Raw genomic sequence first — 14,330 nt, 5'->3', positions numbered from 1 at the left:
AGTGGAGTCTAGTCTTAGCCTGATCCCAGATCTGTTTGTGCCATCATGTCAACGCAGTGTCATACGAAACAGTGTTTGGCATGTCAAGGAGTGGCAAGAGATTGGCATGATGACTGATACAAACAGACTGATACCCAGGCGAGTCTACTCTGTCATACGATCAAAAGCACATATAGACAGTACTGTGGTGTTTATTCTGTTGTATTACAATCAGTCGTTTGACATCTTTGAAAACATCAGTATTCAACAAAACAGCAACATTGTTAGAGGGATTTGCCAAGTTGCTTTTTCAGGAGGTTATAGTCACTTCAAAATAATGTTGTTCTTGGTCAATTCAAGCCACTTTACTGTATGTTTGGAAACAATGTCCTTTATCTATTAACTAGGGAAATGACTCGACGCAGAATTATTAGTTTTAAAAGGACATGAACAAATAGAATAGCAATTAAATCTACTACTACTTCTTTACATCACACTCCCTGAAGCACTTTCCATTATTCTTGAACAAAAACCGTCAACATAATTATATTCGTCTACATAGACATTTAACATTGAATATGAATGATAAAAAAAAAATTAAATGGAGAAATTAAAAAAGAAAAAAGCATACACTCGTGACCCTAACCCATCTTCCATCGTGTGCAATAATGTTGCGTTGCTTTGATGGAAAACAATGTCAGATCATCAATAAATAAGGGATCCTTGCCCATGGGTTTAGGCCTTAAGCTTGTGTGAAGCTCCTGCGTACTTCATCCCCAGGTTAACTGTTGGGCCTTACATGGCAGGCCTCCCTTAGACCTTCTAGGACAACAGTGTAGACCTGGAGTAGGGGAGACAGCAGGGTGTATAGGCATTGTGCACCTGTGTTGGACGTCCCTTACAGGCCCCCCTTTCAGTTCTCTGTGGCTGGAGTGGTGGAGACAGGGCTGGGGGGAGGGGGGTCTGCTTGGTTGTCAGAGGGGGACGGAGAAGACGGAGAGTCCTCATTGGGTCCCACTGAGAGGTCCTGCATGGAGCCTGTCGCCGACTCTACCGCCTGGCTCTGCTCTGAGAAACACATCAGGAGCCCACTGTTAGCATGATGCCTTGTAACACCACACAATGGAAAGACTATTTAAGCTAACTACCACTTTCGAAGCTGAGGCGTCCTATTCAAAACCAAGAATCCTTTCGTAACCAATGTACAGTAGGTGTTTAATGTAATCCTTGGTCACTTAAAATTACAATGAGACATATACAAATGAAACAAGAGGTGACATGAAAATGTACAGCCCAATAATATTTCTCCAATACCTTTCCTCTGTCGCTCCATCAGCTTGGCTGACTCGGCCTCGTGTTTTTCTCTCTGCTCCTGAAGCTGCTTGCAGACCTTCTTATGGGTGAACCAGTGCATTTTCTGGCAGGCTGGGGCACAGTAAATCACCTATAGGAACACAAAAACGTTGCACGTGTTGGTGGACGAATAGAGGCCCATGCATCGGATGCAAGGATACATAATGACAGACTGACCATTGCTATTGTAGGTCTATGAATGATGACAGTGGATATATGAATATAGCGTTTGATTGTATTGATATGAGTTACCGTAGAAAAGTGCATTGTGCCTACCATTTTACAGATGGAGCATCTCTTCTCTGCTCCCTTCTCCCCACAGGTGGTACAGAACTCCGCGTCCATGAAGCCCACCTGTCCTGTTATAGCCTGGGTCAAAACTGAGATGGCTGTAGGATCGTTACCCTGACCAGGACAGAAAGGGGAAATGGGAGAGAAAATTCTAAATATACACTAGATATACAGTACAAACAATTGAAAATGACACTAAGGGTCAAAGATTAAGCCTAGTCATGAACTAAAAAAAGCTATTTTAAAATGGGAAATCCTCATTGAGCATGCTTTTTAGTCCATGACTAAGCTTAATCATTGTCCGGGAAACCGGGCCTAACAGTATAAAAGCTTAAAAAGGTTATTATGCCCACAACAGGAAACTATTACGAGTGGAGCTTCACTCAAACTTACGTTGCAAAATGAGTCATTACTAAATACACAGACAGACATCACATGAGAGAGAGAGAGAGAGCATGACTGTAAAAGCCCTTTGTGACAACTACTGATGGAAAAGGGGCTTCATAAATCAATTTGATTGATGACTGATTGACTCACGATCTCCACGGGAGCGATACTTCGGACCAGCTGCTGCAGCAGTGTGGCGTCGCAGTAGGGGAACTTGCGGATGCACTCTCTGATGAACTTCTCCTGGAACAACGGGAAGCCGTCACTGTCCCGGCCCTTCAGCAAGCTGCATTGGGACAGCAATGACGTCTGGGGTTATATATACACTGCTCAAAAAAATAAAGGGAACACTTAAACAACACAATGTAACTCCAAGTCAATCACACTTCTGTGAAATCAAACTGTCCACTTAGGAAGCAACACTGATTGACAATAAATTTCACATGCTGTTGTGCAAATGGAATAGACAACAGGTGGAAATTATAGGCAATTAGAAAGACACCCCCAATAAAGGAGTGGTTCTGCAGGTGGTGACCACAGACCACTTCTCAGTTCCTATGCTTCCTGGCTGATGTTTTGGTCACTTTTGAATGCTGGCGGTGCTTTCACTCTAGTGGTAGCATGAGACGGAGTCTACAACCCACACAAGTGGCTCAGGTACTGCAGCTCATCCAGGATGGCACATCAATGCGAGCTGTGGCAAGAAGGTTTGCTGTGCCTGTCAGCGTAGTGTCCAGAGCATGGAAGCGCTACCAGGAGACAGGCCAGTACATCAGGAGACGTGGAGGAGGCCGTAGGAGGGCAACAACCCAGCAGCAGGACCGCTACCTCCGCCTTTGTGCAAGGAGGAGCAGGAGGAGCACTGCCAGAGCCCTGCAAAATGACCTCCTGCAGGCCACATATGTGCATGTGTCTGCTCAAACGGTCAGAAACAGACTCCATGAGGGTGGTATGAGGGCACGACATCCACAGGTGGGAGTTGTGCTTACAGCCCAACACCGTGCAGGACGTTTGGCATTTGCCAGAGAACACCAAGATTGGCAAATTCGCCACTGGCGCCCTGTGCTCTTCACAGATGAAAGCAGGTTCACACTGAGCACATGTGACAGACGTGACAGTCTGGAGACGCCGTGGAGAACGTTCTGCTGCCTGCAACATCCTCCAGCATGACCGGTTTGGCGGTGGGTCAGTCATGGTGTGGGGTGGCATTTCTTTGGGGGGCCGCACAGCCCTCCATGTGCTCGCCAGAGGTAGCCTGACTGCCATTAGGTACCGAGATGAGATCCTCAGACCCCTTGTGAGACCATATGCTGGTGCGGTTGGCCCTGGGTTCCTCCTAATGCAAGACAATGCTAGACCTCATGTGGCTGGAGTGTGTCAGCAGTTCCTGCAAGAGGAAGGCATTGATGCTATGGACTGGCCCGCCCGTTCCCCAGACCTGAATCCAATTGAGCACATCTGGGACATCATGTCTCGCTCCATCCACCAACGCCACGCTGCACCACAGACTGTCCAGGAGTTGGCGGATGCTTTAGTCCAGGTCTGGGAGGAGATCCCTCAGGAGACCATCCGCCACCTCATCAGGAGCATGCCCAGGCGTTGTAGGGAGGTCATACAGGCACGTGGAGGCCACACACACTACTGAGCCTCATTTTGACTTGTTTTAAGGACATTACATCAAAGTTGGATCAGCCTGTAGTGTGGTTTTCCACTTTAATTTTGAGTGTGACTCCAAATCCAGACCTCCATGGGTTGATAAATTGGATTTCCATTGATTCTTTTTGTGTGATGTTGTTGTCAGCACATTCAACTATGTAAAGAAAAAAGTATTTAATAAGATTATTTCATTCATTCAGATCTAGGATGTGTTATTTTAGTGTTCCCTTTATTTTTTTGAGCAGTATATATATATATATATATATATATATATATATATATATTTTTTTTTTATCGCAATACAGTATATATAACAATCAAAAATATTTAGTGTGTCAGAGTGTTTCTACACATCATCAGTGGAGCCAGATATATGCATTTCATACTAATTTATTCCTCATCTTTCCGACTTTTTGCATTGACATCCTCTGTCCGTCCAGTTTAATAAAAAAATAAATAGTAATAATAGTGTCCGGGAAACCGGCCCCATATGTATTTACATGTTCATATGTGTATACTCTATGCGTGTCTGGGAAACCAGCCCATACAGTCCAAAACCCTCGCCCACCTCTTGATGAGTCCTTCCAGCTTGTCGTCGCGCTCCTTGAGGAAGGAGGCACACTTCTGCAGCACACAGCTAATGTAGTGCATCTTCATGGCCAGCACCTCGTTCATGTCCTGTTGCTTCACACACTTCTCACAGATCAGCTCCATCACCCGCCGGCACTTCTCCAGGGCCTCCGCCTCGGCCAGCACCGGGTTCTCCTTCACCAGAAGCACCATCTGGGAGAGACAGAGAGAGAAGGGGGGGTGGTGTCTCATACACTATAAAGGGTGACATAACAGCTCCCTATGTAGGATGCATTGCCAACTGTCACATAACCTACTATTCCCCAAAAAGCTATGCTTTATAAAAAGGTGACATAACGCACAGATAGGGTTATATTTGTGGTCTTTGCATTTTGTCTTTTACAGTTCTCCCACAGAAAAGGTCTGCTTTCTTTTATTTTGCCTGATATCCTTGCTGGTCTGAGTGGTCCGGTGTACACATTGCATCACTTAATATTTCACTCCAAAACCACTATTCCATAATGTGGCCCAGAGACAGCGGTGATGGTATTTTACCTTGACAGGGTTGAGGTTGGTGCTCATGATGATCTTGTGGAGGGGCCCTGCCAGTTTGGGGGGCAGCTTGGGCTCCTTCTCCAGCCCCTGGCGTTTGGTGTAATACTCCAGCTTGGCCCGCGAGAAGAAGTTGTTGATCACCGTCACACAGTCGTGCTGCCCTGGGGAGAGGGAGAGGAGATACACCTGGGTGAGAAACAAGTACCGAGGTCTCACTGTGACAGAGGTTGCATTCATAAGGCTCCAAACAGAATGTGCCCTAATGAACACGATCAGAATAAAGGGGGGCAATGCCAATACGGAGTCTTTCTAGTTTATTCTACGTCAGACATCACACACACTTCCATCGGTGTCCGTATGTGGCAGGGTCTACAGTCAATCACGGATTACAAAAAGAAAACCAGCCCCGTCGCAGACACCGACGTCTTGCTCCCAGACAAACTAAACAACTTCTTTGCTCGCTTTGAGGACAAAACAGTGCCACTGACACGGCCCGCTACCAAAACCTGCGGCCTCTCCTTCACCGCAGCCAACGTGAGTAAAACATTTAAACGTGTTAACCCTCACAAGGCTGCTGGCCCAGACGGCATCCCTAGCCTCGTCCTCAGAGCATACACAGACCAGCTGGCTGGTGTGTTTACGGACATATTCAATCAATCCCTATCCCAGTCTGCTGTTCCCACATGCTTCAAGAAGGCCACCATTGTTCCTGTTCCCAAGAAAGCTAAGGTAACTAAGCTAAACGACTATTGCCCCGTAGCACTCACTTCCGTCATCATGAAGTGCTTTGGGAGACTAGTCAAGGATAATATCACCTCCACCCTACCTGACACTCTAGACCCACTCCAATTTGCTTACTGCCCCAATAGGCCCACAGACAACGCAATCACACTGCCCTAACTCATCTGGACAAGAGGAATACCTATGTTAAAATGCTGTCCATCAATTACAGCTCAGCATTTAACACCACAGTACCCTCCAAACTTGTCATTAAGCTCGAGACCCTGGGTCTCGACCCCGCCCTGTGCAACTGGGTCCTGGACTTTCTGACGGGCTGCCCCCAGGTGGTGAGGGTAAGAACCAACATCTCCACCCCGCTGATCCTCAATACTGGGGCACCACAAGGGTGCGTTCTCAGCCCTCTCCTGTACTCCCTGTTCCCATGACTGCGTGGCCATGCACGCCTCCAACTCAATCATCAAGTTTGCAGACGACACTACAGTGGTAGGCTTGATTACCGACAACGACGAGACGGCCTACAGGGAGGAGGTGAGTGAGAGCCCTCGGAGTGTTGTGTCAGGAAAATAACCTCACACTCAACGTCAATAAAACAAAGGAGATGATCGTGGACTTCAGGAAACAGCAGAGGGAGCACCCCCCTATGCACATCGACGGGACAATAGTGGAGAAGGTGGAAAGTTCTAAGTTCCTCGGCATACACATCACGAACAAACTGAAATGGTCCATCCACACAGACAGCGTGGTGAAGAAGGCGCAACAGCGGGTGAAGTGTGAAGAAATTTGACTTGTCACCAAAAACCCTCACAAACTTTTACAGATGCACAATCAAGAGCATCCTGTCGGGCTGTATCACCGCCTGGTACGACAACTGCTCCGCCCACAACCGTAAGGCTCTCCAGAGGGTAGTGAGGTCTGCACAATGCATCACTAGGGGCAAACTACCTTCCCTCCAGGGCACCTACACCACCCGATGTCACAGGAAGGCCAAAAAGATCCTCAAGGACAACAACCACCCGAGCCACTGCCTGTTCACCCCGCTATCATCCAGAAAGCGAGGTCAGTACTGGTGCATCAAAGCTGGGACCGAGAGATAGAAGCTGTTTTTCAATCTCAAGGCCATCAGACTGTTAAACAGCCATCACTAACATTGAGTGGCTGCTGCCAACATACTGACTCAAATCTCTAGCCACTTTAATAACAAAAAATTGGATGTAATAGATGTATCACTAGTCACTTTAAACAATGCCACTTTATAATAATGTTTACCTACCCTACATTACTCATCTTGCCTATTCCGCACGGCCATCGCTCATCCATATATTTATATGTACATATTCATTCCTTTACACTTGTGTGTATATGGAAGCTGTTGTGAAATTGTTAGATTACTTGTTAGATATTACTACACGGTCGGAACTAGAAGCACAAGCATTTCGCTACACTCGCATTAACATCTGCTAACCATGTGCATGTGACCAATAAAATGTGATTCGTTTTTTATTATGTGTGAAATCCTTACTGTACATACCAACAAACGCAGCCATCTGAGATGCTGTTCGCCCGACGGAGTTGACCACATCAGTCTCCGCTCCTGCATCTAACATCATCCAGGTGATATCAGTCTTACCTAGATGGCAAGGCGGGGAGAAAAGAGTTACCGCACACAGTCAAATCAATGAATTCACCATGGTGCACCCTGATCTACACAGGGATATCCTTTCTCAGCGATACAAACTGTGAGAAAATGTGCCTACCTGACAGCCCACCGAACATCAGCGCCGTGTAACCATGCTCGTGTTCATTACAGTTCACATCTGCCCCGTGTTGCAGTAGCAGCTTGCACATGTCCGCCTTTCCCTTGTATGCAGCGTGCATGAGGGGAGTCATCCCATTCTGAGGAGGAGAAACAGAACTGTCAGTAGTGTATGTTGTAGATATAGGCATCATTTAAGTAGTCTATTACATACAAATGATGCTGAATTAAATCTACGCAAAGATATTTCCCATTGTACAACATTGTAGAATGCACAATACAGGACAATGAGATTACGGAAAATAGCCTTTGCTAAACTGTGGAGTGCCTGTACTGCACTGCCTGCCTCTTGAGGAGCAGACATAGGCAATGTTATGAAACAAAAAGAGACACGCTGCCTGCCTGTCGTTTCCTTACTGTCCAGTTTGCTGACAAATTATGAAGAGCATAAATCAATAACTTAAAAACTAATGTTATAATAGAATATCGTTGAAAATCGAACCCATTTCTGCCTTTACCTCATCCAAACAGTTGACTCTGACATCCTTGCAGCCCAATAATCTTGAGGCTTCTTGAACATTTCCTGAGAAAAATCATCAAAGGTAAATCATTACTTGTACATGCATGCTACCTTCAAGGGATTGTATTGCATTGAAAGCTATGAACACTGCCTCAAGCTAACCAAGGCTTGAAACAACCAACAGTTAGTTGTCTTGTCTAGAAAACTGTTTCAGCAATTTCATGAACTGGCTAGCTAGCTAACATAACGTCTAGTACAGTACTAACGTTAGCAGAGTTATAACTATCTGTAGTACTAGCTTGGCTAGCTAGCTACCGTAATTAGCAAGTTTCCTTCCAATGCAACTTGCTGGATTGAGCTATCAAATTAGCCATATAACCACCATCATTAGAAACATAATTTAACCCATTACATAACGTACTAGCTAAATTAAAAATGGTACAGCAATCTCAGATATATTATCTAGACAACAGTAGCAAGCGTATTGTCTAGCTAGCTAGCTTTAGCATTAAAGTAAAGAGGCTTTACCTGCAGCAATAACTACGAATAATTCCCTCTCGGTAGAAGATAGATCTCCCTTCTTCGGAGATGACATATTGACTAGAATTTTGTGTAAAAAAAATCAGCGAATGAAATAAGACAAATATGGATAATTATGAGTGACACTAATTTATAGACTATTACGATGTTTGGTTTTCATTCTGAAGCTTGCGAGTCTTGCTAGCTGGCTGTTGGGGTTAAACTGGTGTTCAGACTGTACCACGTCGTACAGTACAGGGGTGGGCACTGAAATTCATATTAACTCATTCAAATGTTTCTCTTCCGTTGAAGACATTAACACAGAAAGTAAATAATAAGCATAGATATTATTGCAGTATACAAAATTGCAACACCTTAATTATTTAGCATAATACGAACTGCTTTCAAAACCCATTCTCCCCCCTTTTACAACATTTGTTAGCAGTTCCACAGAAGTTTAGAAAGTTAATTATTGATATGTTGAAGCGTTTAGACTGTTCTTCAATATGTTTTAGTGCGGTATAATTCATCACATTTGTCCATAAGCACTAGCACACTTTCATAACTTGAATAATAAATATTAAGGTGTTTTATTGAAAAGCAATAGTGTTGTTTATCAATGTCCAAATTAAAAGATAAAGGTTAGAGATACATTAGTGTCATAACCAGTCATTATATGCTCCCATTGTTTCAAAAGTATTTTTCCTCAACATTGTAGGTTAAACCCCTGCAAAAAAAATATTGCCGTTTTGAAACTGCAGTAAAAGTGGAGCAAAATTATTGCAGTAAAAACTTTTGGGATGCAGTATTGCAGCATACTGCACTCTATTTTTCGTTCGGGAATATTTCATGTGAAATATTTTACAGTGATGTCTAGTTCTAGTTAACCTCCCTAGTGGCGCAGCGTTCTAAGGCACTCAGTGCTAGAGACGTCAATACAGACCCTGACTCGATTCCAGGCTGTATCACAACCGGCCGCGTTTGGGAGTCCCATTGGGCGGCGCACAATTGGCCCAGCGTCGTTAGGGTTTGACACGGGTAGACCGTCATTGTAAATAATAATTTGTTCTTAGCTGACTTGCCTAGTTAAATAAATGATAAATAAATAAACATACACAGTATCTGGGGATTAAAATAACACCTTGGTAATCACTTGGCTCAGCCATCACACCATTTTTTTGCGATATTTGCATATGTGAAGTCAGAATGTCAAGACGACCAATCAGGTAAGTTGAAAAGCTATTTCCCTGGACTGGGCACTCCTTGCAATCCTACCCACCTGTAAAACGCCACAGGCACTGTTTGTCAATTCTATGATAAGACTTAATTCCTTTTCAACTCGGATACGTTTGAGTCTGAGAATTGCTTTGTTCGAGAGGATAAAAAACGAATATCGACAATGGTTTGCGGCGGATTTGTTTGCACGAAGAATTCCCTATGCGCTCTGAACATACTTTATGTTGTAAGTACCACGCACCGATGTTTCCATATGGGACCGTATTGTTTTTTTATGATAGGCTATTAATGAAAGTGCAAAAGCCAACATGATTCTAGCCAAGAATGATATAGCCAGGGCAAGAAGGCTGTCGTGCAAATTAAGTCGTTGTGACACCTATCAAAATGATAGTAGGCTACATTCCAAGCAGTTGCCCAAATGTCTTTCAGTTAATGCGACGTCTACAGTATTGGTTCCCAACCAGGGGTACTTGGCCTATCCACTGGGGGTACTTAAGAAGCCTCATGATACCATAAACCTACTGGTAAAATGTACTTATGGGATTACTTCAGGGTTACACGGGGCAGAACAACATTTTGTTGGTGGTACGGTAACTGAAAAAGGTTGGGAACCACTTGTCTAAACCATATCTGTAAAGTGTGATACATTATCATACAATTCTTGCAATTAATATATAATCAAAATACTCAATGTGATACTTTTGTAAACGTGTTAACAAGTCTTGTATTCTATGTATTTATTTCATCTAAACATCTGTCTAAACAGACTAATCAGCCTGAAGGTAGTAGCCTGAATATGAGGTGGTGTCGACTTTGCCCACGTCAAAGAAATCAGCATGAAGTGTCCTTTTGAGTGCTTTTCCGTTCCCATTGGATTTCTGTCATCACTTTGTATTGTGCTTGGTCTTCAGATGGTGAGCTTGCTGCTGATTGGAGTAGCTGCTTGGGGGAAATGGTTTGGCCTGGTCTCCAGTTTTCGGGTGGTGGCTGGAATCATTGGTGTGGGCATCTTCCTGTTATTTGTGGCCTTCGTGGGCCTCTGTGGTGCCCTGAAGCACCACCAGGTCCTGCTGTTCTTTGTATCCTTCAATCAGGAGTAGGGTGAAGTTGTCCCTAGACACTGAACTTGGGTCATGGTTTTTTTGGTGCATTTTTTCCAACTAATGGTTAGGATTGGGGGAAGGGAAGTTGATCCTTTCATCACCATCATGTGATATGATTGCACAGGGTTGGTTTTGTGTAATTGTAATGTGTTTTATTCATGTCACATCATTACATAGTCAAGTGAATACAAACTACTACAACACAAGACATATTGAAACAAACACAGAGGACTGTTGTATACTAGAGGAGCCTAGTCTCAATGTGTTTTTAACAGCTCTATCCAGACTACACTTAACTGCGATTTTCTCACTTTATGAACAATTCTCTTTCAAATGCACAGCCTAGTGTTGCCTAGTTGGTTGTCACATGTGAGCTTCCTTAGTTGGCCTCAGTACATGATTATCCTTTTCCTGGTGTTCGTGGTGCAGCTGTCAGTGTCTGCCGCGTGTCTGGCTATCAATAAAGAGCAGCAGGTACGTGGCAATATATTATGTGTATGATGTGACTCATGACCACTTAATCTGTAGAACACCTTAAATAAATACTGAAAATCATTCATACTTTCCTCCTATGTCCTGTATTAGCTATTTGACAAATGGCTAATGCACAACATAAATGGAAAGTGTGAATGATTTCCAGTTGATCTCAAAGAAGCACTCTGATTGATGACATGCTGATTGAATTCTGTGACCAGCGCCTCATCTCCCTGCACCGCTTCATCCATTTCCCCCACTGTAGAAAGAACTCCTAGAGGTGGGCTGGAACAAGTCCGAGGCCACTCAGAAGGATGTGGAGAGAACTCTAAACTGCTGTGGCTTCTTCCAGCTGAACTATAATGGCACCTGTGATGCGGTAAAGACGCTGGCTCGTTAGCAGTAAAAACCAGCAACGTGTTTGTCAGATAGTATTTTGCGTGTTGGACAGATTACTTAAATTCTGTCCTGTCTACTTGCTTCCTCACACTACAGGACTGTTTCTCCAACCCATTATCCTGCAACCCTTGTGGTCCAATCATCCAAAGTCATGCTGAGGAGGTTTTACGCTTTGTGGGTGGGATTGGATGCTTCTTCAGCTTCACAGAGGTTAGCAACCTGCTGTAGCCTCATAGCAATGCAATGGGTGGAATGTGCTGTGTGACAAAGCAAAAGGCTGTTGGATTCCTATGTAAATTGGAACTGAAAACAGAACACTTTATAGTGGGGACTTTTACTGTCTGCATTTTTATATTATGTCATCAACACACTACATTTTAGACTTTTGATTTTGACTATTCCAAATGTATTGAGATCTACACTGAGTGTACAAAACATTAGGAACACCTGCTCTTTCCATGAGACTGACCAGGTAAAAGCTATGATGCCTTATTGATGTCACTTGTTAAATCCACTTCAATCAGGGAGGAGCCAGGTTAAAGAAGGATATTCAAGTCTTGATACATGAGTTACATCTTGTCTTGCCCATTCTCTCAGAGGGAGAATGGGCAAGACAAGATTTCAACGGGGTATGGTAGCAGGTGCCAGGCTCACCAGTTTGAGTGTGTCAAGAACTGCAACGCTGCTGGTGTTTTCATGCTCAACACTTTCCCATGGCTATCAAGAATGGTCCACCAGGACATCCAGTCAACTTGACACAATGTTGGGACAAATTGGAGTCAACATGGTCCAGCATCCCTGTGGAACACGTCACACCTTGTAAAGTCCATTCCCCAATGAATTGTGGCTTTTGAGGGAAGGTGTTGATACTAGGAAGGTGTTCTAATGTTTTGTACACGCAGTGTATATTGTGCTTTAGTATTCATTGAATCACATATTCAGCCATTTTTTTCCCCCCATCTAATTTCAGATCCTGGGAGTGTGGCTAACACACAGATACAGAAATCAGAAGGATTCCCGTCCAAACTCTGGTGCATTTCTATAACTAGCCTGTTCATAAACTCAACTTTGCACTGTCATGCATTTGTATTTAGATTTTTGTATTTAGATCCTGTGTGACTTATCTTATGACTGATTATGTTTCCTATTTGGATATTTTCATTGCTGTGATAATATATAACTATGCATTGATATATCTAATACTATCGGCTGTTTTTCGACAAAGTTCATGAAAAACAATTCCAATCAATTTGAATCTTGAGTGATGGACATTGAAATTGAGAGCAGTAACTTTAAGGTTTAATCTGACTGAGGTCACTGATCGGAGTCGTGAGCAAATGTCATACACCTTATGCAAACAGAGCACAGACATAGGGTTAAGGCAGAGGGCAATGTTTCCTGGTAAGCTGTCTGTGGATTCCCAGTTTCAAACCCGGCTTTCTTTGGGTACCTACACAGTGCTGTCTTTGTTGCAGTGTATGGAGGGGGGGTATTATATGTCACACGGATGCCAACAGATTCAGGCTTTTTTTCAGATTCAGCCCTACTAAAGTTTAAATAGTCGATCACTTCACAGGACATGTACCAATCCAGACATTAAGCTTTTTTTGTCTTCATTTCCAAACAATTAGGCTATATTGTCCTATGCATCTGAAAGCGTCAAGCACTACACAAACTGATTTGGTATCAGTTCATATTACAACCCATTTCTAAACATCTGGTGTAGGCTATTATCACTGTGTCACAACCAAAAATACAATTCTCAAAATGAGATTCAGGAAGAAAGTTTACTGCTGTGATTTCTTCACTGGAACTGGTATAGCGTGACTTCAATTCTTCCTCCAAATCACACTAGTTTAACTGTTCTCCAGCGAACATTAGGGTTTGCATAGAAACGTGCCTTTCCTAATTTGGCCAACCTCCCGCTGAGATCTACTTTAGATACAGAGCACAGTGAGTTGCAATGCAGTCTTATGACCAAGTAAAAATATGTAACTCAGTGCTGTGTTAGTCACGCCTAAGGCTTCATTCCTGCCTTCCAAACAGGATAGGAACCAGGACCCGACTGTGTATTCCCTTTCATTCTTCTATAGGCTGCCCAACCTGTTCATGAAGGCATCACCATACCCAAATCAATCTTAACACAATGTTAAAGCTAAACAAACTGGCTCTTTATATTTGTATGATCAATTTAGCACATGTGGAACAAATGTGAGCTGTTCTGTGTTGGTAGTGTATAGTGCCACTAGCTGTCCGTGGTAACATGTTTCACAATGCAAATGACCGTTGGTCACCAACCTGTCGATCTTCAAGGCATTCATAGTCGATCATCAAACATTTCTGTATAAAAGCCAACTATAAAAGCTGTGATAAAGGCTTGTGTTCCTTTTTGTTTGTGTGTGTGTTGCGCTGTTGGCGGTATCTGCACTTTTTCAGAAGCCCTGCGCACCAGGAGGCAAAGTGTTCCCATTTCATTTGTCTGAAAAGAGAAACTCCACCTGACCGGGGAGATCTGGGGCCAGCTCTCCGATTGGGCTGGACAATCGGATAGCTCAAATCACGGCGTTTATAATGCTTCCACGACAGTTTAATACTTGCCGACGTAAGATTTAATAACGTTTAAAACCATGACTACAGAGACTTTCAAAGAATACAGCAAAGATCTGCTGTTTTATGACTGAATTAATGTGAAATTTTTGATTCTGCAATGTCAACAATCTTGATTCAACATTTCACACAAAACGCGCTTCACCATGCTTCCACTCCCGCTGTAATGAATGAGTAGCCAAGTGGA

At 43.6% G+C, this 14,330-nt stretch overlaps 2 protein-coding genes across 2 annotated transcripts; one reads left to right on the top strand and one right to left on the bottom strand.

Moving 5' to 3' along the window:
- Positions 1 to 175: 175 nt before the first annotated feature.
- On the bottom strand, positions 176 to 8,555 carry ankmy2a (ankyrin repeat and MYND domain containing 2a). The gene is made up of 10 exons (XM_029738711.1): positions 8,334 to 8,555; positions 7,804 to 7,868; positions 7,287 to 7,425; positions 7,061 to 7,159; positions 4,792 to 4,952; positions 4,235 to 4,449; positions 2,161 to 2,296; positions 1,609 to 1,737; positions 1,294 to 1,423; positions 176 to 1,047 (listed from the first exon to the last, which is right to left on the bottom strand). Exons 1-10 carry the CDS (start codon positions 8,398 to 8,400, stop codon positions 893 to 895), a joined length of 1,296 nt encoding a protein of 431 aa, XP_029594571.1. The 5' UTR covers positions 8,401 to 8,555; the 3' UTR covers positions 176 to 892.
- Positions 8,556 to 9,580: 1,025 nt separating this feature from the next.
- Positions 9,581 to 13,911, top strand: tspan13a (tetraspanin 13a). Its single transcript, XM_029738697.1, has 6 exons — positions 9,581 to 9,786; positions 10,472 to 10,639; positions 11,057 to 11,137; positions 11,403 to 11,516; positions 11,633 to 11,746; positions 12,507 to 13,911. The coding sequence occupies exons 1-6, from the start codon at positions 9,724 to 9,726 to the stop codon at positions 12,579 to 12,581; spliced, it is 615 nt and encodes a 204-aa protein (XP_029594557.1). The 5' UTR covers positions 9,581 to 9,723; the 3' UTR covers positions 12,582 to 13,911.
- Positions 13,912 to 14,330: the final 419 nt, after the last annotated feature.

Source organism: Salmo trutta, chromosome 3, assembly GCF_901001165.1.
Source record: "Salmo trutta chromosome 3, fSalTru1.1, whole genome shotgun sequence".
In the NCBI taxonomy this organism is placed as follows: domain Eukaryota; kingdom Metazoa; phylum Chordata; class Actinopteri; order Salmoniformes; family Salmonidae; genus Salmo; species Salmo trutta.
The sequence above is the reverse complement of the archived record's forward strand: the minus strand, read 5'-3'. Positions and strand labels throughout refer to the sequence as shown.